Source organism: Apis cerana, linkage group LG2 (genome assembly GCF_029169275.1).
Source record: "Apis cerana isolate GH-2021 linkage group LG2, AcerK_1.0, whole genome shotgun sequence".
Lineage (NCBI taxonomy): Eukaryota > Metazoa > Arthropoda > Insecta > Hymenoptera > Apidae > Apis > Apis cerana.
The window spans coordinates 13,822,399-13,850,119 of NC_083853.1; the positions used below are offsets into that span (position 1 = coordinate 13,822,399).

The 27,721-nt window shown below is 40.1% G+C and overlaps 5 protein-coding genes across 29 annotated transcripts in view; 4 read left to right on the forward strand and 1 right to left on the reverse strand.

Moving 5' to 3' along the window:
- Window positions 1-3,914, reverse strand: part of LOC108001544 (transient receptor potential-gamma protein) — a 75,393-nt gene extending 71,479 nt beyond the window's left edge. For 4 of the 12 annotated variants that reach the window (XM_062071427.1, XM_062071424.1, XM_062071423.1 and 1 more), the window contains exon 1: window positions 1,025-1,811. The gene's annotated coding sequence lies outside the window, so the exon portion shown is untranslated. Of the gene's footprint in view, window positions 1-1,024; window positions 1,813-3,611 lie in introns of those variants that run through there. The other 8 variants (XM_062071422.1, XM_062071421.1, XM_062071429.1 and 5 more) reach the window with 6 other exon arrangements.
- Window positions 3,915-3,980: 66 nt separating this feature from the next.
- Window positions 3,981-6,655, forward strand: LOC108002776 (probable tyrosyl-DNA phosphodiesterase). 3 transcript variants are annotated; one of them, XM_017064633.3, is made up of 6 exons: window positions 3,981-4,168; window positions 4,242-4,325; window positions 4,429-5,515; window positions 5,603-6,145; window positions 6,209-6,413; window positions 6,490-6,655. In XM_017064633.3, the coding sequence occupies exons 1-6, from the start codon at window positions 4,141-4,143 to the stop codon at window positions 6,622-6,624; spliced, it is 2,082 nt and encodes a 693-aa protein (XP_016920122.2). In that variant the 5' UTR covers window positions 3,981-4,140; the 3' UTR covers window positions 6,625-6,655. The 3 variants fall into 3 exon arrangements, with proteins under 3 accessions (XP_016920122.2, XP_061927452.1, XP_061927453.1); XM_062071468.1 differs by having other exon boundaries at window positions 6,209-6,655; XM_062071469.1 differs by lacking the exon at window positions 3,981-4,168 and having other exon boundaries at window positions 4,236-4,325; window positions 4,432-5,515; window positions 6,209-6,655.
- A 1,038-nt stretch (window positions 6,656-7,693) lies between these two features.
- Window positions 7,694-13,239, forward strand: LOC108002781 (protein THEM6). Of its 9 annotated transcripts, none has more exons than XM_062071538.1 (5): window positions 7,694-8,927; window positions 8,999-9,751; window positions 10,684-10,898; window positions 11,255-11,434; window positions 11,594-13,239. In XM_062071538.1, the coding sequence occupies exons 2-5, from the start codon at window positions 9,595-9,597 to the stop codon at window positions 11,702-11,704; spliced, it is 663 nt and encodes a 220-aa protein (XP_061927522.1). In that variant the 5' UTR covers window positions 7,694-8,927; window positions 8,999-9,594; the 3' UTR covers window positions 11,705-13,239. The 9 variants fall into 9 exon arrangements, with proteins under 9 accessions (XP_061927522.1, XP_061927524.1, XP_016920129.1 ...); XM_062071540.1 differs by having other exon boundaries at window positions 7,694-8,559; window positions 9,254-9,751; XM_017064640.3 differs by having other exon boundaries at window positions 7,694-8,442; window positions 9,254-9,751.
- A 292-nt stretch (window positions 13,240-13,531) lies between these two features.
- Window positions 13,532-16,103, forward strand: LOC108002783 (protein THEM6). The gene is made up of 3 exons (XM_017064644.3): window positions 13,532-14,288; window positions 15,151-15,365; window positions 15,481-16,103. Exons 1-3 carry the CDS (start codon window positions 14,144-14,146, stop codon window positions 15,715-15,717), a joined length of 597 nt encoding a protein of 198 aa, XP_016920133.1. The 5' UTR covers window positions 13,532-14,143; the 3' UTR covers window positions 15,718-16,103.
- Window positions 16,104-16,404: 301 nt separating this feature from the next.
- On the forward strand, window positions 16,405-27,681 carry LOC108002778 (tetraspanin-9). Of its 4 annotated transcripts, none has more exons than XM_017064636.2 (5): window positions 16,405-16,547; window positions 22,517-22,632; window positions 25,750-25,941; window positions 26,001-26,183; window positions 26,291-27,681. In XM_017064636.2, the coding sequence occupies exons 2-5, from the start codon at window positions 22,570-22,572 to the stop codon at window positions 26,624-26,626; spliced, it is 774 nt and encodes a 257-aa protein (XP_016920125.1). In that variant the 5' UTR covers window positions 16,405-16,547; window positions 22,517-22,569; the 3' UTR covers window positions 26,627-27,681. The 4 variants fall into 4 exon arrangements, with proteins under 4 accessions (XP_016920125.1, XP_061927521.1, XP_016920126.1 ...); XM_062071537.1 differs by lacking the exon at window positions 16,405-16,547 and adding an exon at window positions 20,042-22,460; XM_017064637.3 differs by lacking the exon at window positions 16,405-16,547 and adding an exon at window positions 20,042-21,977.
- Window positions 27,682-27,721: the final 40 nt, after the last annotated feature.

The window sequence follows — 27,721 nt, forward strand, 5'->3', positions numbered from 1 at the left end:
TATCCCGAATGGTTTTAAATCTAGACGCTTATGCGTCGTTAAATTACAAATTATCGAGGGAAGGGGAGGGGAGGGAGAGGGGATGGCTTTCGTCGAGCGGCACAACAGCGAAATTTAATATTTTTATTCGGCCGAGTACCCTCGACTTCACACCGAATATTTCATTCACCGAAACCGCACGCGTTTATTTTTCTATGCACGCGATTTTCTTTCGATCGTATCTCGATAATCTTCGATATAAACAACGATGAAATACAATTCGTGTAGTGTTCGATATTCACCGAATATTTGAAATCGTTTCGTTTTTTTTTTATTACTGTGATTAATCATTTCGCTTTTTATAGATATACACACACACACACACAAATATATATATATATACGGTTCGATAGAATTTCCATCGTATTTCGAAATCGCTTTGCGAAATATCGACTCGTCAAATACTCGAAATTAATTAAAGCTATTCTTCTATTTCAATAGTTAACTTTTTAATTGTTAACTTACGATTACCGTTCACTCTCCCTTTTCGTATTTTTCCCTCGCGTCAAATTTTCCCTCGAATGGACGAAGATTTGAACGAGACTTGCGGGTGACAAAGTTTTTCGAAGTTGCGAACGATATATTATAAAACGATTTGTTTGGAAAACGAAAGAGGAAAGTTTGGGGAATAGACGTCGCGGGATCATTCGTGTAAAAATTATTGACGATCGATCGAGGACGAGGTTCGATCAGACGCGGATTCTTTGAGGATGAGAGAAATATATTATTCGCACGTTGCGAAAATCCGCGCTCTTTTCATTACAACTTAACGAGTTTAAATTTTAGTTCCTTTCGTTCTGGCTCCTCCGTTTTATAAACAAAACCGACCACCAATTTCGAGGGGAAGCTTTTAAAAATTGAAAGCAATTAGTCGTATATGCGGAATATGAAAGGATTTTTTTTTATTTTGAATGAAGCGAGAGACTGAAAGTGAGAGAGAGAGAGAGAGAGAGAGAAACGCCGAGGTTAAGAGAAGGATTCTCACCGTGTTAGGTTATAATTTGATTCGAATTCCCGTCCCCCGATGTCGATCTTACTCTCGATCTTATTCCCATTCAACTTCTTTCTCCTGCTTGTATCCTCCGAAAACGAAACAGCTTCTTTTAAAAGAAGAAGGAGAAGAAGAAAAAAAACGATTATCGCTTTTCGCGAAGAGAAGACCGTGAGAAGTGGCCGGCGAAAGGGCGCGTAAACAACAGAAGAAAGATTAAACGGCGCACAAGACACGACGATCCAAAATAAAGGCTGATTCACGAGACTTCCGTTTCGTGGCTGGCGCGAAACCTGCCGTTGACGAGGGATCGGCGGTACGTAACGGTGTAAATAAAACGACCTTGACTTTCTCGCATTTCCGGGCGGCGATGAATCTTGATTGCCTTCTGACCGCCTCCAGAGGAAACCGCTTTCCACAGGATGTGCGAACTCCCCGACCGACTCCACCACGCCACCAACCCACCACTACACTGCGGTTCACGTGATCGATATCACCGTTCGAGAGATCACTGCACGCGGCCAAGTCTGGATCGACGCGGTACCAACTGACCCAATCTTTGAATGAAAAAGGCGGAGAAAAAGTGCGCGTGCACGTGTACGCGCGAAACGCCACCGGCAAAGTTTATCGAACAGCGGGCATCCGAGCGAGACGAAAGTCTGGCCGATAACTGCGGAAGACGAGAGTCACAGACACACGAGAACCGGTGTAAACACGCGAAAGCCACGGCGGATGGATCGCTCGCGGCGCGGTCTGGGCGGTGACTGAGCGGATCGAGGCGTCTCGACGCACGGCATCTCTCCCACCCCTTCTCCTCGCATCCTGCAAGCCTGACCACTTTTCGGTCGTTCCGTTGTCCGCCTTCCACCTTCCACCGCGTGACATTTCGACGCGCTGATGTTATTATTTATTCCGTATATACGCACTCTCTCTATACGCGAGAGATAGTTTCGACTCTTAGTTCTTAATCCTCGATATCAAACGAGAAAATCCCGCGCGTCGTTTTCTTAATCGTCCCGTTCCCGACCAACGAATTAGAATACGATGCGAAACGGCACGCGGGAACGTGGAACGACCGGTGATAAGGATTATGGCGCCCTCGTTTCCCATCGTGCCGTTCGTGTATGTGTGTACGTCTCCCTATGAGAATATATCCTCTAACGGGTAATAATCTTACTTAAATGCTGTTTAAGTTTTATCGTTAAACGATCAAGGAAGGTTTATAACGTGAAAATCACGATGTTTACGTATGTCGTTTAACTATGCACGGGGCTCGAATATTTGATGAGTTAAAATGTTCAATTTGTCGCATCGATGGGAATCACGAAGAACAAGTTTCGAAGGTGAATCAATGGTAATTCAATTTTCTCCACCCCTGCCGCCTTTTTCTTCGCTCTGTCCAAAAAGTCGGCAATCCCCTGAATAAGCTTGTGCCCCTTTCGTTTTCTCGTTAATTCTATCCGCGTCGTTCTCGTCGAGCAAAATGAACAGACAGTGTTGAGAATAAAATGAATAACGAGAATAAGATTTTCGCGGGATAACGAGAATCGATGCTGCGAAAGATGAAAAATGCAAGCAGCCGATAAAAATAAAGTGTCTCATTTGTTACTGGACGTGTAAATGTTCTAGCAGAAATCGTGTAAATGTTTAGATATGAATACTAACGCTATATTTGGATTAATCTTTATTCGATCATTGTAAGCGTTTCCAAAATTAATAATGAATAAAGAAGCTAATCTCCTTTAATTTCATAATAATTGCCAAAGTATTTGAAAAAGTTTTTTCGTTTCATTTGTTCGGTTTAACGTTATAAAGAGAATATATATTATTCGAAACGAAAGAATTAATCACTTTGATAAAGAGTATAAGTAATTTTACGTTTATGAACGAGGGAAGAATTAATCTTTATATCAATGAACACTTGACGAAGAAGATTAACTCCCGTCGAAAAAATTCGATCTGTTTCATCTAGTAGTCTATTCGCAAAATATCCATTTTCGCGATTTTTTTAATTAAATCATGCAAATTTGTTAAATGTATTTTTTTAATCTCTTTCCCTGGACAACCTCATCCTTGAATGACGGTCGAAAACATTCTATCCCACTGATATGGCTTTAATTTAATCAGTTCAATACCGGTGGCTGTTCCTATAAATTATGCGCATGCATATTAAGCGAACCAATTTTTAAATCCGCTTCGCGATTCTTTCCACGGCCGCTAATTGTTCTTGCAAAAATGGAAATGCATCGACACAATTCTCTTCCAAGTGGCGCTCGCGGAGCATCAAGTGCGCCAAGATGCGGTCGGTAAGTTTGCTCGTTGAAATTTAACTCTAGTGCTCGATACCAGATCGGTTAAGGACGCGTTGTTACGCGTCGAGACGCTCTTAATCCTTTCCCCGTGAGAGGCCATATCGTTCTCTCTCACGATTTATTTTTCCTCGATTCTTTTACCGAGAGACGTTCGTTCTAATATCTCGTATTTAAGATTCTTAAAACGACATCGGAGTAAATCATTCGAATTTCGATTCTTTTTTATCATCTTATATCGTGCTTAAATTTAATTAAATTTATCGACTTACCTGTTTCGTTTCTTGATTTTCGATTGTTCGATGTTAAAAATATCTCAGATTTGGTCGATGATTGATTAGACGAAACGAAAAACTGTGTTGAACGTGTTCCCGCCATTTTGATTAATAAATTTGACGCTCATAAAAACTTGAGAAATATATAATCACTAAAAATTGAACGCATAATGTTACGTATTTATATTATTCCAACTTGACACGAACAAATAAATGTACTGCAATGAATTGTAATAACAACACTTTATATTAATTCACATTATTTTCCATATTATTTCATCAAAACGATTTTTCAGACGCACTACTCTCGAGAAGTTTAGATCAAGACTAATTTCAATTTGAACTACACTTGCGCCACATCGATTGCAGCACCATCTAGTCGTCTTTGTCAGCTATTTGAAAGAATAATTCGTAGAATTCGGAATAAATTTTAACAGTATTACGTGTAATTAATTCATATAAAATCTTAAATCTAATATTATTTATTATAGTAACACGTTCTTTATGAATTAAATAAAAGTATAGAATGGCAACAAGTCTTTGTATTAATAATGGTAAAAAAATGCGATTAATTTTAAGGTTAAAATTTAATCTTTCACAATTTAAAGTTATGTTATTTTATGCAAGTTCCAGAAAAGAAACCGTGTCCTTATATGGAAAAATGCTATCGAAGAAATCCGATTCATTTTAATGAAATGTCACATCCACATTGTACGTACTATTGTTTTTAATTTATCCGATTAGTCAATGTGCCGATGAGCATTTAATAAGCCAAGTTCAATCGTGATAAAAAACATTATATATTACATTTCAGTAGAAACAATTGTAATAAAACAATTAGAAGGTGAAATACGAGTACCTGAAAAACTTGATTTTGAATGTTCTGATCGATCTCTCTTGTTGGATCAATTGAAGATTTTACAAATAATATTAAGAAGAGAAAAAGCAAGAAATGGTTCTTCGATCAAAGAATTAAATTCTAAAGTAAGTAATATCAGCATAAAAATGAAAAATGAAAATAGTACTAAGAATAGTCAAGATTTAAAAGATAAAGTAGAGAAACATAAGCAAATGATGCTCCAAAGAAGAGAAAATAAATTGAAAGATATGGATGAAGTAGCAGAAGCGCTTTTTAAAGCTTCTAATGAAACAAAAAATAAGGATCAGTATAAAGTTTCTAAAATGAAAGAGGATTTAGATAGTCTTAAAATAATGGAAGAAAGCATAGAGAAGAATTGTTCTCAAGAAAAAAAGAGAGATAATAGTGATTTTCAAGATAATGAAAGGCATAACAAGAAATCAAAATCGAGTCATAGCAAACATGCTGAAACAGATGAAAAATATGATTCTAAAAATAGTCAAGAGCAATCAAGAGACTCATCTTTGGTAAAAACATTTCAATCGTGCAAACATACAAGAGAGAAAGCAATTAAATTGATGAAGAAGCATGGATATGAAACGTGTTTGTCATCTTTGGTTGAACCAGGAAATTTTGCCATGAAATATGCTTGTTCAGCACCGTATCATATATTTTTTTCAACAGTTAATAGATCAAAAGAAACGTACGATCAACCATTTTCTATAACGCTTCCTGAAATTCTAGATATTAGTTTAGGAGAAATAGTAAACAGCCTCCATATTAATTTTATGGTTGATATTGGATGGTTACATGTTCAATATATGTTGGCTGAACAAAACACAAACATGTCCATTTTACTCGGAGAAAGAGTAGATACAGGACCAGTGGGTTCAAATGTTACCATGTTCTACGTAGATATGCCAACAAAATTTGGTTGCCATCATACGAAAATTATGATTTTAAAATATAAAAATGACGGGATACGAGTCGTGGTATCTACCGCGAATTTATACATGGACGATTGGGAGAATAGAACACAAGGGTCTGTCAAATAAATTTATTTTTTGCATTTGTTTTAAAGAGGAGAGAGTCTTAATGAATAAATGATCGCTTCAATTTTGTTGACTAGAGTTTGGATATCACCGCATCTTCCACCATTGTCAGAATCTGCAAATTCCAGTGAAGGAGAATCACCGACGGGTTTCAAGAAGGATTTAGAACGCTATTTGAATAGATATAGGCAGCCAGGTATAACAGAATGGACTTGTGCCGTAAGAAGAGCAGATTTTTCTTCGGTAAACGTATTTTTTTTGGCTTCTGTTCCGGGGAGACACACGGATATGGAATATGATTCTTGGGGACATAGAAAATTAGGTTCCATTCTTTCCAAACACGCTAAATTACCGCCTGATGCGCCCCAATGGACATTAGTTGCTCAGAGTTCGAGTATCGGTAGCTTAGGTCCTAATTACGAGAGTTGGCTTCAGAAAGAAATTACGTCCTCGATGTCGAAAGAAAATCCAGTAGGTTTAAAAAGTCATCCGAATTTCCACTTCATTTATCCGTCTTTAAACAATTATAAACAAAGTTTTGATTGTCGAGCTGGATCTTGTTGTCTACCGTACAGTCTTCAAACACATTCAAAACAAAAATGGATAGAATCATATATGTAGTAAGTTTTTAATGTTTATTTACATCACTGATTTGATGTGTTTATATTTAACAATTTTTTCAGTCAGTGGAAAGCCAAACAAACTGGTAGAGATAAAGCAATGCCTCATATAAAAACTTATACAAGAATCTCACCTGATTTGAAAAGAATACCTTGGTTTGTCCTCACTAGTGCTAATTTAAGTAAAGCAGCATGGGGGACGGTTGGAAAAAATTCTCATTATATTATGAATTACGAAGGAGGTGTTGTATTTATTCCAAGCTTTATTGTATGTAAAAATTTTGTTATACATTTTATATATATTATACACGGACAAAGATGTTCCAAACATACATTATTTATAGACTGGATCATCAACGTTTCCCATAAAGGAAGAAGAACCTGGTGTTCCAGTTTTTCCTATTCCATATGATCTGCCATTAACTCGATATGAAAGAAATGATTCGCCTTTCGTTATGGAATTTTTTTCTACCGAATAATAAATAATAATAATAATAAAAATTGCTGAATCTCGAGAGAGATATAGTACGAATATTTTTATTTATTGATTCTATATTGTTTTATATTTGTCTTCTATATTTTTAAAGCAGAGTTTCAAGCAATAATGTACAAATAATTTTTTTTATGATAATAAATTATATATAATAAATTAAATGCGATAATAATTGTTTTTCCGCATAACATGTAGAAAAAAAGCAATTATTGTCTTTAAGGACATAAGCTAAAAGTAGAATGTAATTGTTCGGTAAAACTTCCGGTAGGCTAATAGAAATTTTACGACGTCTGCAATTCCCACGTTGTACGTGACTTATTTATTGATTCGATCGTGATTCGTGCCGATTTCGTGGTTGCTCGTTCGCGGATCACGTGTTTTCCATAAAACATCAGCAGGAAAGCGTTTTCTGACCAGCTCCTTTTTGATGTAACATAGTATTGTTCGTGCATGTCCCGCCTTCAAATAACGTTTGACGAAGCTTCACTTGCTCTTCTCCTCCGTACCAATTACACAAAGCGTACGTTAAATTTCGTAAACTAAATTCACGTAATGCGAACGAAGTAAAAGAATTTTTATACTCTTTAAAAAAAAAAAGACGAAAAGTAATAACGAGAAAAAATTTTCGACGATAAAGATAAAATCGTACTTTGTTTTTTTTTTATGAAAGAAGATATTATAAAATGTGATCTTGTACAAAAGATTATTTGTATTATATGTATATATATATATTTTTTTATATTATATTACGTCAATGAATATGGTAATATTTATTAATAATTGTCAATAATTAATTAGTTTATTATTATATAAATGTATAAAAAATACGTACGTCTATTTTAATAATGATGTTCAAACGAAATTTCAATTCTAAATTTCTAAAGATAGAAATAAAAATATTCCTGTAAAAGAGGATCCAAAGTTGTGATGGAAAACAATGATGCAACAATTTGCGCTAAAAAAAATAATGTTCTATAAATGCTGATAAATCGTGATTTCCTTTTTTAACATTTTATACCAACGATATTAATAATTATTGAGGAAATCGACTTTTTTTTTTTTACATATATTTGAATCTTCTATACAAGCAATACAGATACTATAAAGAGATTCTTTCCCTTTCATGGATCAATGAACATCATAAATCTCGTAAAGTTCAAGGTTACTACATTTCTCGATTTTTTATTATATCACTTCTTTTTTCACTCTTCATTCAAAATTAATCGAATCACTCTTTTAATCTCCGATGTCGTAACGTAATTTAAAAAAAAAGTGTGTATTGAGAAAAAAAAAATTCATTTAGTATTGAATTATACACCGGATTCTCGGTATAAGAAAAAAGAAGAATGTGACCAAACCGGTCGATTATATCATTTTCAATTCTATTTTTTTACGACAATTGTAAAGCGCAAACATGTATGCAACGCACGACCATAGTTCGATTCCCCCATTAAAAAAGGCGGCAAGGATTTTGACGTCAACGCGCAGCAAGGTTTCGCCTCCCACTAGGAGGAACACTAGGCTTCGTGGTTGGAAATCCTCGGCGCAGATGCGACTTCGGAAAGGGACGTTCCGACGCCTTCAACGCTCACCACGACATCGAAACCGGGGAACGCGGTTGATCAGCAGTTTCTGAGATGTCGACACGAACGCATACTTCTTGCCGTTAATTCTGCTCCGTCTACGTGTGCTCCTCGCGTGTGCGCGTGTAAGTAGATAAGCATGTGCGGATTCATGTGTCGCGTATAGTCAGTCACAGGACGTCGCGCATCCTCGATATTTCAACCTGACGGACACCCACCAGGTAGCTGCAATCATCGATTATCGCAACCAGTTACCAGTCGACAACAGTTTTATCTTTGCCGCGCGAAACGAATAACGATAATCCAGCGCGATGGAAAGGGATGCGTGCCGTTTGAGGGTAGAAGTTCGCTATTTTGAAAGATAGACGGCGACGTCGACGAATTTTTGAGCTTGTTTTTTCGAAGGAACGCTCGTCAAAGGAAAACGTGCTTTGCCTCGTAATTGGACGGAGCGGGAAAGTATCGAAAGTAGCTTTCGCTACGGAAGATTTAAACGCTTTCGTAAACGGTATCGTTCTCCCCCAGAAACTCAACGTTGAAAAAGTTACGCCACGGTGTTGCCGTTTGCCAAATCGCGTCGCCGCTTGTTCTTGCTCAGTTGTCATCTTTCGACTTGTCGCTTATAGCGATCAGCAACATTGCAACACGTTTCATCGATGCCTATTTTTGATGTGCAGTTTATTTTACGAACGATCCCGATGTATCGGTTAGCACAACGCATACCGCGCAATTACAACGAACGCGTATTATCCTAATATTTACTCAGTGTGTGTATAGTTTTCAGAAATAACTTTTGTTCGTCTCTCTGAGTGCAAATTTTTCCACAGACTGATCGTTGCCTGGGAAAGAGTTAGCAGTCCAGCGTTGCCTCGCTATCGAGCGTTTGTTCTACAACGTGGTGTTGCAAAAACGTCTCGCTCTCGAGTAGAATCTCCCGCGTGGAACAAATTCGACGAAAAAGATTGTTTCGACCGACGAATACTTTCAATTAATCTCTTCCCCGATAACTTTTATCTTTTTATCACGTTTTAGGTATTTCGTGCGTATAAAGAAAAAAAAAGAGGAATAAGAAGAAGAGGGAAAAGAAAAGGAAGGAAACGGTTTGACGCTTTGATCGGGATATGTGCCGATGCGTCTCGTAATGGGACTGCTCGCCATGCGACGTCGGTCCACCTGCTATCCTTTGTCATGCTAATTGTGCAACCTGACTTCCCTTCCACGAGAAGCGAACGAGGAAACACCGTACGTCTCGACCGACGAATCGATAAAGCGGGGTGTGGCTTTGCAACGGTGGAGAATTTCCAAAGTCTGACCACGCGGGGATCTTGTTCCCGATTCAATCCAAGAACGGACGGAATACGAGATTGATCAGGATGATAGCCTGCTGGGTATTGACCGGTGTGTTCGGAGCTATCGTGTTGCTCTACGGGGTGATAGAGGTTCATTATTTCCTTCGCATGTTCTTCATCGTGTTCTTCGCGCGTTTCTGCAAGAAGAGAGTTCGCATCCTCGACGAGACCACTGTATACGGTACGTTGGTTGCTTAACCCTGCAAGGGATTAGACAATCACATTAATTATTGCGAACACGTTAAAATTAACGTACAGTCTCCAATACCGTCTCGTCGTCGAAGCTAGAATTATGTAGTATCGTAGCGCGTAACGTAAAAAAAAAAAAAAAAAAGATCCCATGAAAATGCATTGTATGCAACTGTGCTGTCAGCTACGTAAGCCCAGAATCCTTACAATTTACTGACTAATCTCGAGCTCATTCGCGTAAACCTTGACCTACCATGCGCGATCAGTTGGCAGGTCGGTTGCTCGTAACAAATCCGTCCTCGTATTGATTGTGTACCGCGGTGCTGTGAAATTCTATACGAAAATACTACGGGGACCGTCCCGTCAAAATATAAACGATGCTTAGACATATTTCGATGCGATCCCTTATCCTTCGATAAACCCGGCACGGTGGTCCGATTCTTAGAAATTTCTCATACGAAAAGACATAATCATTGTCACGGCTTACATGACACGGAACATCAACGAGGAATAAGTAATTCCTCGATAGAGACACTTAGTATGCTCGGTATCCAGAACTGATCTTTTATTTATCAGTCCTTGGACGAGGAAACTGCTTACATTTATTTCAATTTTTTTTTTCTTTCTTACCAATGGATACATATTGGATACATAAAAGTAATATTTCCTACATTTTTTATTCATCCTGTCTATTTGGTTTCTTTCCACTTAACGTTCAATCATAAAAGCATTTATTAAAATTTTTGCATAATACAAATGTTCCTTGATTATCGTCAATCATCGATTATCGTCAATTTCTGTTTGATATGCTATTTTTTAAATATTTACAATGGTGTAGAACGAGAAAGGACGAGATGTCAACGTTTATTTAATTTCATTATTTTTTCACGGCCGTGAAAATTAATATTTATTTTTCGCTCACAGGTATCTGCACCACGACGGACGTGGATCCATTGCTCTCCCACATGAACAACGCGAGATACCTTCGCGAGCTCGATTTCGCCAGGGCGGATTTTTACGAAAGGACGAACCTGTATCGCGAGATATGCTCGCAAGGGTCGGGCGTCGTGCAAGGAGCGGCAACGATACGTTATCGTCGTTTCCTGAAACCTTTCACCATCTTCAAAATAACTTCTAAGGTATGCGAGTCCGGCCACGTGAAATCGTATTATGGATTCACGTTCGTTCGTTGTACTTTGACCGATCGTCACCGGAATCCGTATAAAAAATTTTCACGATTCTTTTGTAAAGAGAATCACGGCCGTTTGTTCCCGATAACTGCAGGAAAACCGATAAGACCATAACGGAAATTAATTTGTTGACTCTTTTCTTCTCTTCTCGCCGATGTTTTAGAATCACAGAATTGTTCCTCGTGTACTCTCTCTCTCTCTTAGTACATAGTTGTATTTATCTCGTATTGTGAAAATGGTAAAATCTATTGATACTTTTCCACGCGCAAGTAAAATATTACTAAAGAACTCGTTACCTTTTACAGATTATATATTGGGATGAAAAATCCATATTCATGGAGCATCGATTCATTACGACCAGCGATGAATTCGTCAGGGCTATCGCTATATGCAGGCAAAAACTTTTGGATTGTAACGCCGAGACTATCATCAGTACTCTAATGGAACGGGGCGTGAAGCAAAACGTAGAGGCGGGTGCACCACAGGTAAAAATATTCGCGTCATTTGAACGAGATGAAAAATTTGTGATTATAATATAGGTCTGTATCTGTGAAAGGTGAGTGAAAGATGGAAATGAATAATTTATGAACGTGTAATTAATAAAATGGTAAAATCGATGGTTAACGTAAAGTTTAAATTTACAGATACACAACGTGAGACCTCAAATGCCACCAGAAGTCGCCAGGTGGTTGGAGAGTAACGAAATCTCTTCGGCGCTTCTTCGCCAAAGTGCTGCAGCGACCACGCATTGCTGACAAAAGGAGGACGCGGCGTCCACCACAAATGGCGCCGTCTCCACTTCCGTGTACGCGACTACGGCCGTCTAAGGTCGAAGATTCGATCGATGCTGGCTTTCGTTGATCGTGAAGGCGTTAATGAAATCTTCCCTCGCTCGAACGGCATGCGAGATAGCTTCGAATCAATTTTTTAGGTGAACAAATTACGGGTGATCGTTAAGTTTGAAGCTTTTATCGATTGCAAGTCCGATGGTTTCAAAGGTCAATGGTTAAGAGGGCAGCTTAATATTGCCATTTGTCCGCCTGAAAATTTGGTTTAACGTTATTTATAGCGTGGTTCCGATGTGTATAAATATGTATACATACGTACATATGTGTATGTAGCCGATGTCGAAAAAGGAAGGAAATTGTTTTGAAAGAAATTGATAAAGAACAAAAAATTTAAGAGTACAAAGGCTAGACAGAGATGTGAAATTATTTTAATATAGGCAATAGTATATGCGCGACTATCGGACTATAAGGTGTGATCCTCCCTCACACGAGAAGGGAGAATTTATTTACAGAATTTATTTGATAGATTTCGTGATTTTCAAGATGCTTTACGAGAAATCTGTCCAGCAACCGTGGAACGGACTGCTAGACGGGCGTCGAGCAAGGTTACAGATACAAAACCAATGTGTAATCCAAAGGAGCTTCCAAAATTAAAAAAGAGCACCATTTGTTAAATATTCTCCGTTGAAAGTAATCGCAAGACGCGAGGCGTTATTTACATTTTTTATTATATATATATATATATATATTATAAATATAGTATATATATTGTACATATAGCGATTGGCGCCGGTAATGATTTCCGCGAGAGACAGAGAGAAGGGGGGGGGGGAGGGGGTGAGAGAGAGAGAGAAAGAGAGAATAAATTAATAGAATTCTCCTGAGGAGCTGTTTCGTCGATGATAAATAAATAATAACAATTTACATATTTACGAGCGCGTTAAGAGGCGAGTGTTTATACTTCTATAACGTGTTACAGGTGCCTTTACAATTCGTGGTGAATATTCGCTTTTTTACGATTATTGAATAATTGGACCGTGACATCGATTTGCCACGCGTCGTTGTTATTTTAAATTCCATTTATTATCATTACTGCATTTATTATTATTATTATTATTTATGATAGGACGTCCGGCAATCGGGAGTTAAAAAAAGAAGAAAGAAAGAAATTGTATGTGGCTCTCGCGTGATTAATTTTTTTTTAAATCGTGTACAATCCTTGTTACCGACGCCATTTGCGACGAACAAATTCATTAAGGTGTATTTCAACTTAAATTTCGAAGTAAATCGGTATTCGTAGTTTCGTCATTGAAAAGTAGCCGACGACGTAGCGAGTCTCGAACAGCTAAATAGAATTGTCCACGTGAATATACGCGGACACGTTATTATACTTCTAGATGATAATAGTGCCATTTTTTTGTCAGATAATATGTTGCGTTGATCATGTTGTGTTGAAGATACCATTATGCAGGAGTAAGAATAAATATTCCTTAGATGGCTAATGTTTTCTCGTTGAAAAAACATATTAATTTTATTTTTCTATACTATTTGTTTGAAAAACAAAGATACAAATAATCGTCGATGAAATATCGGAAATTTGGAATCAAAGTCGAAACGAACAATCATGTGATTTTCGAAAACATTCTAGATGTATCTAACAATGGGTTAAACATTTCATGAAAAATTCATGACATCATATCCGATTCATTTTCCTTTCTATAGCAAGTTTGTAGGATCATTTACATATCAAAATGTTATCGAATAATTATATAATCGTAATACATGTAACGAGAAACGTGTATTTTTTGATATCTTATCTACTTTTTTTTTTATTTTTTGTTTTTTTTTTTCCCAATTAATTGAACTCGACAACAATCGAAAACTATGATGACTAGTATTTTGAAAGAATGTTTATTCTTTTTCATATGCTAATCCAATTTATATAACATTTGTATAATATAATTCTTGATATATTTATATATTCACGCAATATATCATATCATCAATGTATATTTCATCAACTCACCCGTCGCTCGCTTCAGACAATATCGATACAGTCGATCGAATATACATTCTCTCTCTGTGACAATTCTCTTATCGTAATGATCAAAATTTATCAAATGAAGATATCATGATCATTTAAATAGATCGTATTGAACGTTAATTATAATTTATCGACCGCGTATTATACGTTTTTGTAGTTATACGAATGGAACAAGTACCGTTCTGATTACAACGGAACATCGTTTAATGAGAAACCGGTTATGCCATACTTCACTGTATAAGAAGCGACCTCTCAGTTTGGAATTTCACGGTAACTGCACGTAGTGTTCTTCGGACTGTGGCTTCGTGAACATCAAACACTCCTGTTTGCTCTCCTTTCTCGCTTCATTTTATTACTGAAAAATGGCATGTGCCTGCTTGCTCACGATTGCTCTCGTTCTCTATATCCTCTTCGATGTAAATTATTTCCTCAGGATCGTGTTTACCATTCTTACTGGCAGATTGTTTCAAAAAAGAAAGAAGATTTTTGACACGACTACCATTTACGGTAATAATTATTTATCATTTTTTAAATCTCAATAATTAAAAAAATAAGATTTCTTTTTTTTTCATATAAATATAATTTTTAATATAAATATAATTTTATGTAGCGATTTTTTCCGATTTTACGATTTATGCGTTTATGTATTTTTTCTTTTAATTATTATTCGTAGTATAAATTTAACGTGTTTGAACTTAACGATGATATTCGATGTTTTTTTTTTATAAACATGACAACAATTATGTTATTACAATTCTGCTTTTATGGAATTTACGCGTACAATTATATTTGAATTTTTTTTCAATGGTTAAAAGAATTGAATTTGGCGTTAATTATTGTATGAATTTTAAATCATTTCATATAGTTTAAAGCTTGATTTACATTCGTACCGTAACTGTTATCGACATGGAGGAATAATAAACGAACTTGTAAAAGCGGAAGAACATTTTTAGCCTTGTTTGCCAAAAGAATTCAAAGGCAAGCAACTTTTAAATGGTTCTTCGATTACTGGCCAAACTTATTCATAGCTGAATATATATTCGTAGACTTGTTAATCTTTTCGTTTCATTCGTGTACGGAATATAAAAAAATACGTGACACGTAGAATCGAAGAAAAATTTCTAAAATTCAAAACAAGAAAATAATTTGAAATTTGAAATTATAATATCGAGAATAGAATATAAATAATAGAAAGACGTTGAATTTGACGAGTGTATTAAAATGAAGAAAAAATTTTCATTTTTCAATTTCATCATTTAAATAGATTAATATTTACACATTTAAACATTCATATAGTTTCGATGAAAAGTAATACGAAAAAAAAATCAGGACTTTCGTCTTTTTATCTTTCTCCTTTTTTTTTTTCCAGGTATTTGCACTACGCAAGACGTTGATTTGTTCTTTAAACACATGAACAACGCGAGATACCTTCGCGAATTGGATTTCGCACGTTTCCATTATTACGATCGATCTGGAATATATTCAGCGATCGTGAAAAAAGGCGGAAGCGCGGTTCAAGGAGCATCGTTGACACGATATCGTCGAGCTATTCCTATTTTCACTTTGTATAAGGTGACCACGAAGGTGAGATAAGTTATCTTAATTACCATATATTAAATGTCATATATTAAATATTAATCGTATCGTATTATATTACACAAATAATATTTGTCGAATGAATTTTTGTTTGATTTTACAGCTAATTTATTGGGACGATAAGAATTTCTACTTGGAGCACGAATTTATTAGTTTGACGGACGGTTTCGTTCGCGCGGTCATTTTTAGCAAACAAACGGCAACAGGTTTGAAAGTTCCAGTCCCGGAAATAATAGCTGAAATCGAGCCAAACGCGCAACGTCCCGAAATGACCAAAGATTTAGAACTATGGTTGAATTCCATGGAAGAATCTTCTCAGAGATACAAGAAACAAAGATGAACGAAAGTGATCCTCGTTTTTCTACTTCTTGTTTATTGTTATTTTATTATTTATAATATTGTTGCTTTGTACGTACGTCGAACAAAAATTTGGAATCACTAGATTTGGAATAATTTTTTTCTTCTTTTTGAAAAAAGAATCAGATTCGGAGAATTTTAATAACCCAAGAAATAAAATTTGTTTAGAAAAAGGAACGCATTTTACAAGCGTAAAAGCGGAATAAATGAATTCAAAAAAACTTTTCGATGTATCGGTTATGTATATTTTCTTATTGGTGATGAAAAAATATTAAATAAGTTTCTTCTATAAGTAATTAACGGTAACGTAAATAATGCGATTATCAATTGACGTCAAGTGATATTATTAAATCGCGTATTTCTTAAAAATTTTTAACTATCTTTTTTTTTATTTTACTTCTTTCTCGTTAGATCGAACTCAAAAAATCTACGAAATCGATACAAGTAATTAAAGTTCGACGATTTTTATAATTTTTATGTAATAAGCGGAATGGAATAGAATTCAAGCGTGGATCCTTTTTTCCTCGGCACGAACCGTTTATCACCGTTCCGGATACCATCGGATAAATTATCTCCGCTGCCGTCAGATGGCGACTTTCGTGTCACGAATGAGCGGCCGATGGAGAACGGATGTGCGAGAGTTGTGCGCGCTCCTCGCGTGCAGTCGATCCGAGAACTCGAAACCTGTCGCGAACGCAAGCCGACCTTTGACTCCGCTTTCCATGAACCTTTGTGATTCATTCGGTGTCGAAGAGCTCGTGACAGCTCCTGTCAGCAACGCGCCACTGGACCATTCTCACTTTCATCCCACCTGTAAGTTGCGTATATCTTTCGAATACCGTCTTCCGCCCCTCCGCACTTCCGCCTCTTCGAATTTTTCCCGCAATCTTCGTTCGACGATTCTCCTCAGAAACCCTCGCGATTATTATTATCGGTTCATTTTGCACGGGAGAACGAAAAAAGAGAAGGAAAAAATATATATATATAAATGAAACGCGTTGAAAATTCTATTGTCATCGTTTGCAATTTTATCAAAGTGACAGTTGACAATACTCGTTCGCGAGTGACGCGGCGTTTCGCACGATGGGTATGGGTATCGTTTTACGGAATTCCGCGAGGCAAGCATAAATTAAAAAAGAGTAATCGCGACCATCGTCACCGACGTTTACGCGATCCGGTCCACTTTTTTTTCTTCTTTCTATCCTCCTTCTTCTTAGGCAAGTTTCGTCGAAGAGCAAGAGAGTTTTCGCGCAGAGAGGTGATTTTTAAAAAGAATCTCCGCACGGGAAGGCACATTTGCATTTACGATATATTCTTTGCGAAACGCTCCTATGCGAGACTATTACACAATTTCTTTAGGAAAATTCCGATAGATCAAGTCTCGTTCTTCTTCGTTTTTTCTTCCATTAATGTAATAGGATACATACATTCTTTCTTTCGTTTTTTTTTCACGGAGAAGATAAAATTTATAACTTCCTTGGTTCCTTCGGAGCAGAACGGCGTTAATTTAAAGAAAAACAAGTGGCGAAATTGCAACCGGCTGGCTCGCAACGAAATTCTTCTCGCCTCGTTTCGCGCGAGAAAATTAGAAGCGTGTTTGCAAATTGCTTCGTGCAGTTTTGCGTCGCGAGGTCTCCTCTTAGATAAGAAACGCGGTTCTTGAAGTCGCGACACGGGAAGAATTAATCTGTGGACAACAAGTATCGTGATGGTTCGGAGTTGGCAGTTTCCAATTATTCTCAGCGATACAATTTTCTTTCTCTCTTTCCTTTTTCAAAGCATTCTTCGAAACGCACAACACTCGACGAAAGAGCAGGACGGGCGCCGTTTCGTGTATGGAACCGTTGTTACGTAACCGAATCGAGGGCATGCATTACATAATAACGATTATAAACGAATCTCATAATCATGCTAATACGAATTGTTCAATGACACTGGTCCCGTTCAGAGTACGTGCGCCTCTCCCGCGGCTACACGAGAAACGATTTTCTCTGAACTGACCCACCAAATTGTCATCACCATCTATCTCACCATCTCACAATGTTCGAACAAATGGAATGTCTGCGATGGTTCGACGATCGTGAGATTATCCTCCCGCTCGACATGTACGCATTCGCACGATAAAATATCCTCACCGGCGATGATCTTCTCGTCCCAGAAAAGCGGCGTTCGAGAGGCACCGTTTTTAACGATTAGACCAGGTTTCTGGATCAAGGACCGTGTAATCCCTCCTCCGCGCTCGGGGATTAGAAACGTTAATTAAATGTCCCAGTGGATCGGCCCGATAAATCCCGACGGATAATCGAGGAAATCGATCGTGCGAACCGGCTGAACGCCGATTTCTCTTCCCATGTTCCTGTTCCCGGAACAATCGTCACTGGATATTTCACGCCCGGCTACGATGCTCCGCGGTTATCATCCGCTTTCTTTCGCGCCCGTGAGAAGCCTTCCTTCGAAAAAGAGAAAGGAAACAATAGGGATTTCGATCGATAGCCGATTTCCTCATGAAACCGAGATCTTTTTATAAACGAATCTCGTGGGAATCTCTCTTTCCACCTCGTATTTGACGAAGAGGAAAGAGAAGTTTTCGATTCCGCGCGTAATCCCTCGTTGAAAAAGCGAATCACGTATGGGTGGCGAGGTATTAAGGGATGTAAGATGGGCAAGACCCTTTGTTCGATAGTCGGTTATGTCACGTGGGAGGACAAGCGTGTACGCATATCGTCTCACGATTAACGAGCGCATTGTAATAAATTAGGAATTACGACGTTGGCCTCTATACTTTCGCCTCTCTAGTAATTGATGGGCCTCGCGTTTTTCTTCCACGATGCTGGCTTCCATTCGATACGGATTAACATTCGATGGGATTTTGGCTCAATCATAGAGAATCTCGTTATTATTATTTTCCTATATCATTTTTATATCAAAATCGAAATTTTTAATTTTTAATTTCTAATTCTTGGCCAACGAAAACTCACATTGTCTATCAATTAACGAAAATCGTGAGATATTTCTTGAAATCTCTGATTTAATACTCGTTTCTAACGATTTTTTCACGATTCTCGGTAACATCGGTTAAAGAGAATTGTTAGAAAATGACGCGAAAATTGTAAAATACTCTTCGAAATTCTTCTAACATAAAAACTCATTTCGAAGAAATATTATAGTTTCTCTCCAATCCTCAGCGATACAAATCAGGAACGCAAAAGTTAAGCACGAAGACAAAAAAAATTGAAATATTCTTCGAAATCTCCGATTTAAAAACTTCGAAGAAATTTAACAATTTCTCCTCGGTCCTTAAGATCGCTTACAAAAGATTATTAGAAGGGGGAAATTTTAAAATACTCTTCGGCATTTCTAACATAAAAACTCATTTCGAAGAAATTTAACAATTTCTCTCCGATTCTATCAATCAGAAAAATTTGAAATATTCCTCGAAATCTCTGAATTTAAAAATATTCAACCAAGAGAGAATTGTTAGAAGACGAAAAATTTCGGAGACCTCTGTTCGAGACCTCTAACATAAAAAGTTGGAAAAAAAAAATGATCTGCTCGATCCTGGAGCTACGACATCTCAGGTGGAGAGTGGTGGAAAAACGGGCGTTTCGAGCACTAGCCTCGTTGCACAAATTGCACGCACGAGCGGAGATAGGGATGATGATAGGCGTACGTATTCGAAACGCGACGTTCAACGCTCGTCGTTCCTTTTCTCGGTTACGTCACGTGGGAAGTGAGCCGCGTAGGACGCGTTAACGCTTGGCCGTCGCCGATGGCACGGTATCTCGTGTAAAGCGAGAAAGAGCGGAGTGAATTAGGGAGGGAAAGAGAGGAGGGAGAAGAGAGAGAGAGAGAGAAAAGAATCGTGCCGCGTTAACTCTTAAGCACCGTCCACACCATGTTTCGTCGACGGGGCGACGAGGGGGGAGATCATAGATGATCGCAAATTGTCCGCAATTGGCAGGAAGTCGTGACGAGGGGGACCGTTCCTACGCCCCCACGCACTCTCTTCGCTTCGTTCGTTAGCCGCGCCGTTTGCGCTTCCATTTCGCTCTTACGAATTGATTTCGAGATCGATCCCGGCAAATATCCAATCCCCTTCCCCCCTCCCTTTATCCAATATCTCCATCAATGCGTGGAAAAGAATATCCACGTTGCGTTGTTGCTCCATCCACGATTGCCGATCTTTCGGCCAGAGAAGCAATCCGGTTCGAGATTCACCTCGCTCTCCACGGAACATCGAATCTCTCGAATCCAATATTTTATCCGGCAGAGAGAGGAATAGCTTCCCCGTTCTATTGTCGATTTTTCCATGCGTTGCTTTCGTGGATATCGATCGGGAAGAAAAAGAAAAAGAAATTTTCTCGAAGAACTGAAATGTATGAATGTATCGAATATCGTTTTTCCTTTGCGTGGGGAAAGAAAATCGAAAATTTATCGAAAAGTCTCGATCTCAATCGCAGATTGTCATGGGTTCATCTTGGTGGGAAAACTGGTGGAAAAAAGAATCGAAAATTCGAATGATACGTTTTTCGTCCACTTTTCTTTGCGTCCCGTTCGAAAGAGCGTCGTTAAGAGAGCCGTGACAATCGAACGCGCACTACGAAAAGAGAAACAATATTTCAGAAATCTATATAATTTTCCACGTTTCGAAACGATCGAGTCACGTTTCACGTCGGTTATTTCGGAAACAGGATACGAAACGTATTTACATTCTCCTGGAACCGAGCATGTTTTTTTAACTCTCTCTCTCTCTCTCTTTCTCGTTTGCTTAACGAGCCCCATTTGCAACAAGTGGTATATCGCGTATTACACGCAACACCGTGTTCGGTTACGCGATAAGGAGAATCAATATTATCCTATCCTGATAACGACATTCGAATCGTGGCGGAAGAGGAAGGGATTTTTCCGCTCGAAACACGGAATAAGGCCAACAGCGATACACTTATCGAGAGGCGAAATGATTCTAAACGAGCGATCGGTTTCTCCGGAGGAGCGGCGAATCGAACGATCCAATAAATTCCGTCTGCATCGTGGACCGCACGAATCATTCGTTTTCCTCTCCACGCGTGTGAAAACGCTCCGTGCGCGCATCGCGATTCCGCACGCGCGGAATACCTCTACATTTTTTCTTGCCGCGTTTATTCCACGCGAAAATGAATGTGACAGGCGAAGCGTTGGAGATAAGCGTACGCGTCGTGTCATGCGTCGTCCCCTTTCTTTTCGCGCCGAGAGGCGGTTCGAGAGGCGCCTCACCTGTGCAAAGAGACTCGATTCCTCAGTCGAGCGGGTTCAGGTGAGAAATTCGCATCGCGCCGCCGGATAAATCGCCGTTCTCGAGTGTTCCGCCACGAAAAACTTTGTCGATGAAACTTTGGCGAATCGGAGAAATCGGTCACTTTACGAACGAGTAAACCTCCTCCTTTTATCGATCGATCGGAACAACACGGGGAGAAACAATCGCAACGATGGATCTTTTATTCAGCGACACGATGTGCGGTTCGAACGGATTCGTTACGTACGCGCGTGCGATAGGGCATGTTTAATGCATGGAGAAAAAAAGAGAGAAATACTTCGAGCGTTGTTTCATCGAGATTCCGATTTCAGATATCGGGATCGTGGAATGTAAATTTTCCGTCGTAAATACCGTACCCTGAAATTCTTATTTTCCTCGTTCTTGATTGAATTTTTCAACGTTTAACTTCAACGCGAAAGTGGAGGATACTTTTCTATTTTTCGCGAGCGCAAAAAAAAAAAAAAAAAAAAGAAAAAGAAGAATCGGCGACGCGTATCGGATAACGATCGAGAGGAAAACACGTGTGTCGTGGATTTGCAACGACCTTGAGGCGTCTCGACTCAGCGGGCGTTCGTAGGAAAGTGACGTCTTCGCGCGAGCACACGTTTCACCTAAGTGTTACCTCCATCATGGAGCAGAGCGACGAGATCGTGATCGGGATTGCGTATGGGTGAGAGGCCTCACTGTCGGCAGGGTGTCCCGTTAGGGGACCTAGAAGGCCCACAACGGGCCACAGCCAATCGTATCAACCTGGTTCCGAGCACACCGGAACGTATCCTCGCCCGATGAGGATCGCCTGCCAACCGGTCGGGCCGATCGCTCAACCGGTATCGTTTATCTATCCAATTCACGCCCGTTTCTCGTCTTTCGCTCGCCTCGAATTCCGAGCGCAAACGCGCGGAAAAGTCGAAATCGTTTCGTAGCGAGAATGTGAACGCCAATCTTTCGCTGTAAGTACACATCTGACAACGAGCATTTCCCTTCCTTGTCTTTCTCTTCTTCTTATTTTCGAGAATCAAAATTTTGCTTTTTCTTATTTACGCGTGGTTCGAGGATCCGAAAGGGGGATAGAGACGCCTATTCTCAACTCTTTGAATCATACGTAACGATCGTAAAGCTTTTATCTTCCTCTCTTGTTACTCGTTTCGGTTTCCTCGGTGGTCTACCACCACACGCCAATCCCGAACGACGATACGTAACTCTCGTCGAGGATATTATTCGACCTTCCTCCTTGCCTCGTTCATCGGAAACGTTCACCCTGTCACGATCGGGCGTGAGTTTCGCGCGACGATCACGATCGATCGTGACTCACGCGAGAATAGACGGCGAAAGTTGCCGATATACGAATAACCGTCGATCCGATACGATTCGCGTTTACGCCAATTAAAATTGAAGGTGGCGTTGTTCCACGCTTCAGAGAGCATGGAGCAAAGGTAAAAATGATGGGCTGTACGAAGTTTGAGATTCGTCGCTCGTGTTTTACTTTCAGGAAACACTGCCAGACCGTTTGTCGCGTTGAGGACCTCGAGGGGTGTTCGAGCCATGGGCCGCACGGGATACACGTGCATCAGGCACGTTTTCTGCTCCCTCAACGTTCTCATCTGGGTACGTAACCATTATTTTCCGTCTTGTATATATCATCGATTTACTACGCAGGCGTGATTACGCAAGCAGAATTTTCATCAGGAATAGTTGCTATTATTTTAAATCGTATTCGTGATTCGATAATAATAATAAGTGTTTTGAAAGATTGAAACTTAATTTCTTTTTTATCAATAATAGCTTCTAGAATAAGGGCTCGAATATTCAACACGGTAATAACAGCAATAACAACAATACCAGTTTCATCCTCGTTCGACAAGTTTAATTACAGTCGCTATTTATTTGTTGCGTTCGTTGATATAATATAAAAATACCGGTTACGGTCGTATTTACGTCACGTTTATTCGCTAGAACTAGTGTGATTTCATCCAATTTCATCATCGCGAAACCTTCTCCTTCTCTCTCTCTCTCTCTCTCAGGCGAGTTGAAACGAAACGTCGGCCGCGATTCCGCCGAGGTGGCGGCACGCGAATCGAAAACACGGTCGAACGTGTCCGCAAGCGTGTCACGTTCGCGAAACACGATCGACCAAGTTTCGTTTCCACCGATGCCGCCGAGAAGAGAAGCGGCGCGCGATGGAAACGGCCCACGCACGCGTTCGAATCGGCGAGCATTGTCATTCCCGCTGCATTCCACAGCCATTCCTCTCCCCTCCCCCGCGCGCCGATACATCTTACCATTTCGAACCGCCCCCGTTCCTCCCCGCGCGCCGCTCTTAAATAGGACGTTGAACCGTGCTCTATCAACTCGCTTACGGTACCCGGCGAAGAAGAGAGGAGAGAAGATGAGGCTACCGACTTTTCCTTCTCGGTCTTTTCAACAGGTGCGCTCGCCGCTGCCGTTTTTTCTTTTCTTTTTTTTTTTTTTTTTTACCTCACTATCGCCGCGCGTTTTCGATTTATGAGAGACAGTTTGACGCGTCAAGGACGGCGGTAAAAATAAAATACAAGTTTTTTAAATACTGCACGAAGAGGACAGAAGAGGGAGAAGAACGAAACCGAATTTCGTCGATCGGTCAAGGAGTATTTAACCGTTCTGTTAATTGCAGTGCAGATTGATCAAGGAATATAAATAATTTTTCTTCAAGTTTCTTGCGAAATTAATTGCGTATTCTTAATAAATAAATAAATAAAGGATTCCAGTTCACGCGGATCGAGGATCGAATACGAAACGTAGTTTTAATTGTAATTTTCGATTTTCCGGGCGATCGTCAGTCTCTTTCGCGAAATTTCAGTTTATCAACTAGGAATGGAATAATTATTTCCAAGAATTATGAAACCTATTTTTAATCTTCAACGATTCTAGACGATCGTCAATGCAAAGGTACAGTTTGGCCAATAAATTTCTCATAAACGTATTCGTAATTGTAATTTCCAAAATTGCAGTTTGTAGATTAATCAACGATTTTTTCCGGAAAATTTCAGTTGATCAATTGGAAAGAAGCAACTTTCCAAGATTTAAAAAATGCGATCTAATTTTTGAAACACAAATTTTCAAGATTTTCAATTTTTAATTGTAATTTTTAAAGTTTGTCGATCGATCGAGGACGACTTTCCAACGCATTTTTCCCGCGAAATCTCGACCCATCGTGTCACGCGTTCGTCAAACATTCATATAAAATCTATTTCTAATCGATGATTTTCAACCGATTCCAGCCGATCGTCCGCCCCGAAAACGTTGCTCGAGCACGCACTCGGTTCTCTAATCAACACAGTCGACCGGCTGTTTCATCGGCGAGATGAAACTTAACGGTACCGGTTTCGCGGGCAACGTAAATCGAGCGGCCGTTTAATCGTCCGATCGAGCGGACCGTTGGTCCATTTATTCGTCCCGGTATCGCGATGCTGCTCGCCGATAAAGCTTGACCGGGATATTGGGTCGGTGGAGCACTCGATCCCGTTTCCATCCCAAGTACCCGACTTAAGCTTAAATTACTTCGTTCCAACTAGTTTAACTGGATTGGATAACGCCGGCTCAACGCTGCCTCGTTGCGACAAGCTTATGCTAATTTTTCATCGGTTCGATGTATCGCCCCGAGCCTCGATATTCCGCCCGATTACCTGTCTTATCGACCGGCTCGTAATCTCGACCCGGATTTTCCACCTCTTCGTCAATTCGGCGCGATCGACGATGAAAAAATGAATTTTCCTAACGATTTTTGGAAGATGGGTCTGGTGAGCAGATCGTAACAAAGCAGAAAGTACGATCCGAAGGGGCGCGTACAACTCGTCGGAACAATGGTGGCAAGACACAACGGTTGTGCGGATGACGAGCTAAAATTGAAGCAGTTGAACAAAGGAACGGTAGAAATCGTAAATGACGTCTGTTCGCGCACAACGATGCCTTTAATCTCGTCTCGGAGGACGGCGCATCGGAGGGCAAATTACTAAACCGCAACAATCTCCGAGGAAAAGGTCAATATACCTTCTAATCTCGCCCCCCTCGACCGCTCCACGTCCACCATTTGTTCGGGAACGAATGCTGCCTCCTCACCTGCGCGACACATAATTTCGAAACGATCGTAATCGCAAGAGACAGATAACGAACGAAATAAAGAATCGAGTTGTCGCGCTGTCCAGGATCGGAACGCCTCGATATCTCCTCCGTCTCCCCCTGTAAGAACTTGATTAAAATACGACTTGATTTTCTCGACCCACTTTTAAATAATCCAGATTCTCGATCCACCCTTCTCTTCCTTCTCATCGATCCTCCCGATTTCGAGAGTGATTCGAATTTAAGGCTAAAAGTGGCAAGAAACGGAATCGAAAATCGTAAACCGAGCTCGAGGATCGAATAACAACGCGCAGTCACGGGAAGTTGCGCTCGACCTCGTGATTCGCGCGTTTCGCAAGATCGGTCGTAAGAGTGGAACGCTGATACACGGGAAGCGGGCGTTATCGTATTACATAATTGTGCGTCGAATAATAATCGAGGGGGGATCATTGTTGCGATTCGATGTATTTTTACGCGGCCCCTTTCTCTCTAAGCTCGCTCACGCGTTTACGAAGAGGAAAAAAAAAGAAAAGAAAAGGAATAAAAAAGGAGGATGATAGAAAAATTCACACGGTGGAGAGCATCGAGGCTAGGCCGGCGTCCTCACTCGTGCAATCATTTTTACAGTTATGCGCTTGCGGAATTTTGGGTGCAGGCCTCTGGCTCCGATTGGCTTACTCCGGATACACGACCTTGGTGCCGCACTACAGTTTCGCGTCAGCTGACTCGTTGCTGCTCGCCGCCGGATGCGTGACCTTCGTGATCGCCTTCTTCGGATGCTGCGGCGCGTGGTTTCAATCGAGATGCATGTTAATCACGGTTCGTATATCTTTTACTCACCTTCCTCAAGCCTTCAATCTTGTCCTCCTTCCCTACAGTACTTCGGTTTGGTCATACTGATGTTCCTGGGCGAGTTCATGCTGGGCACCCTGGCCTTCATCTTCAGGGAACATCTGGCCAAGAGTTTGAAGGACGAGCTGCTGTTCGGCATCGAGAAGCATTACAATCTGACCAGGGAACCTGGAACTCTTCCCGCTATATGGGACCACATACACACGGAGGTAGACACTCTCCTCAAATAATGGAGAAATTTAATCGATTTGGAAAATTAATCCTATTATCTCGCTTTTGTTTTCCTTTCGCTAAGAAAAACGTGAACAAATTTCAGTTCCACTGCTGCGGCGTGCGGGATTACACGGATTGGTTCCGAATCGACGCCTGGCCGACGGAGGACCGCGTGCCCGATTCCTGTTGCGTGCAGAGAGAACGGTATTGCGGTCGCCTCGACTCCGAGGGGCGTAACAAGGAGCTCTGGTACAAGGAAGGCTGCGCGACAGCTATTCAAATGTGGTTGGTGACCAGGCTGCACGTGGTCGGGACCGTTGGCCTCGTGGTGGCCTTCCTCCAGTTGTTCGGCCAGGTGGCCAGCATGATCCTCTTCTGCACCGTCAGGCACAAGAGGTCGTCCCACACGTACAAGAGTTACGATACCACCAACACCTAGAATTTCAGATGGATCTTAGACGAGACCAGCGTCTAAGATCCATCGAAACTTTAAACGATTATATATATATATATGTACACGCACATGTATATCTCACGCCCGCAATGATCGCGATCTTCTTCGCCGCCGATACGAAGAGGATCTGGGATCGTTGCCCTTGTATGCCCCTCGGCCGATATCTCGATCCCCCTGTAAATTGTTTGCCTTCCCTTGCGAAAATGTATGCCCCTTTCTTCTAGAATCGGTAGAATTCGAGTAGGAACAGGAGAGCGAATCATCGTTAAACTCGTCCACGAGCTTAGACGGTGGAACGAGATGATTAATAAGCATAGCTTCTGAGAGACACGAGACGAGCCATTATTTTAATGGGTCGTTAGACTCGATAAGCGATTCCGCCTTCATCCAGCTGACTAATTTGACGAGCTTTTAACAAAATAGGTCGGATGTAAGTAAGAATAATAACGACGTACTCGCCGAGTTTAGATTTTCATCGGTGGAACGAGTCTTGTAGAAGTAGATAGTAAGTAGAGAAGAGAATTTTATATAGTAGGATGCGAACATTATGTTACCTTGCATGCGAACCTGTTTTATTTACTAGAGATAAGGTAATCGCACAATCATACCAAAATTATTCGTTACGTACGACCAGGCGCTACGAATTGCTTTGTCAATATTCTTTTTTCGTTTCTTTTCTTTTTTTTTCCCCCCCCTGTTCCGTTTCAACCGTTTTGCCTGGCCGTGCGAGCGCGAGCACAATTTTTATTTTTATTTTTATTCTCGTTATCGTTTTAAGGTCGGATCGATCCCACTCGTGGAAACACTATCCTCGTGGATTTTTCTCTCGCCTAGCTTTAAATCCTCGGGTGTGTCGATCGTTTTTTTATCGCGTAATAAGTTGTCGATAAAGTAGCAACACAGTATACGTTTGAAGAAGTGCGTAGTTTCGAGTGCAGCGCTACGAGGTCGCGACGATCGAGCTGTATCGAGATCGTATCAAGCGAACCTCGCTGTGTACGTGTAACGTTCAGATAATAAATAATATATTTATGAGACGATTCTCCGTCGCATTTCTCGCATCCACTCTTTCGACTCTCA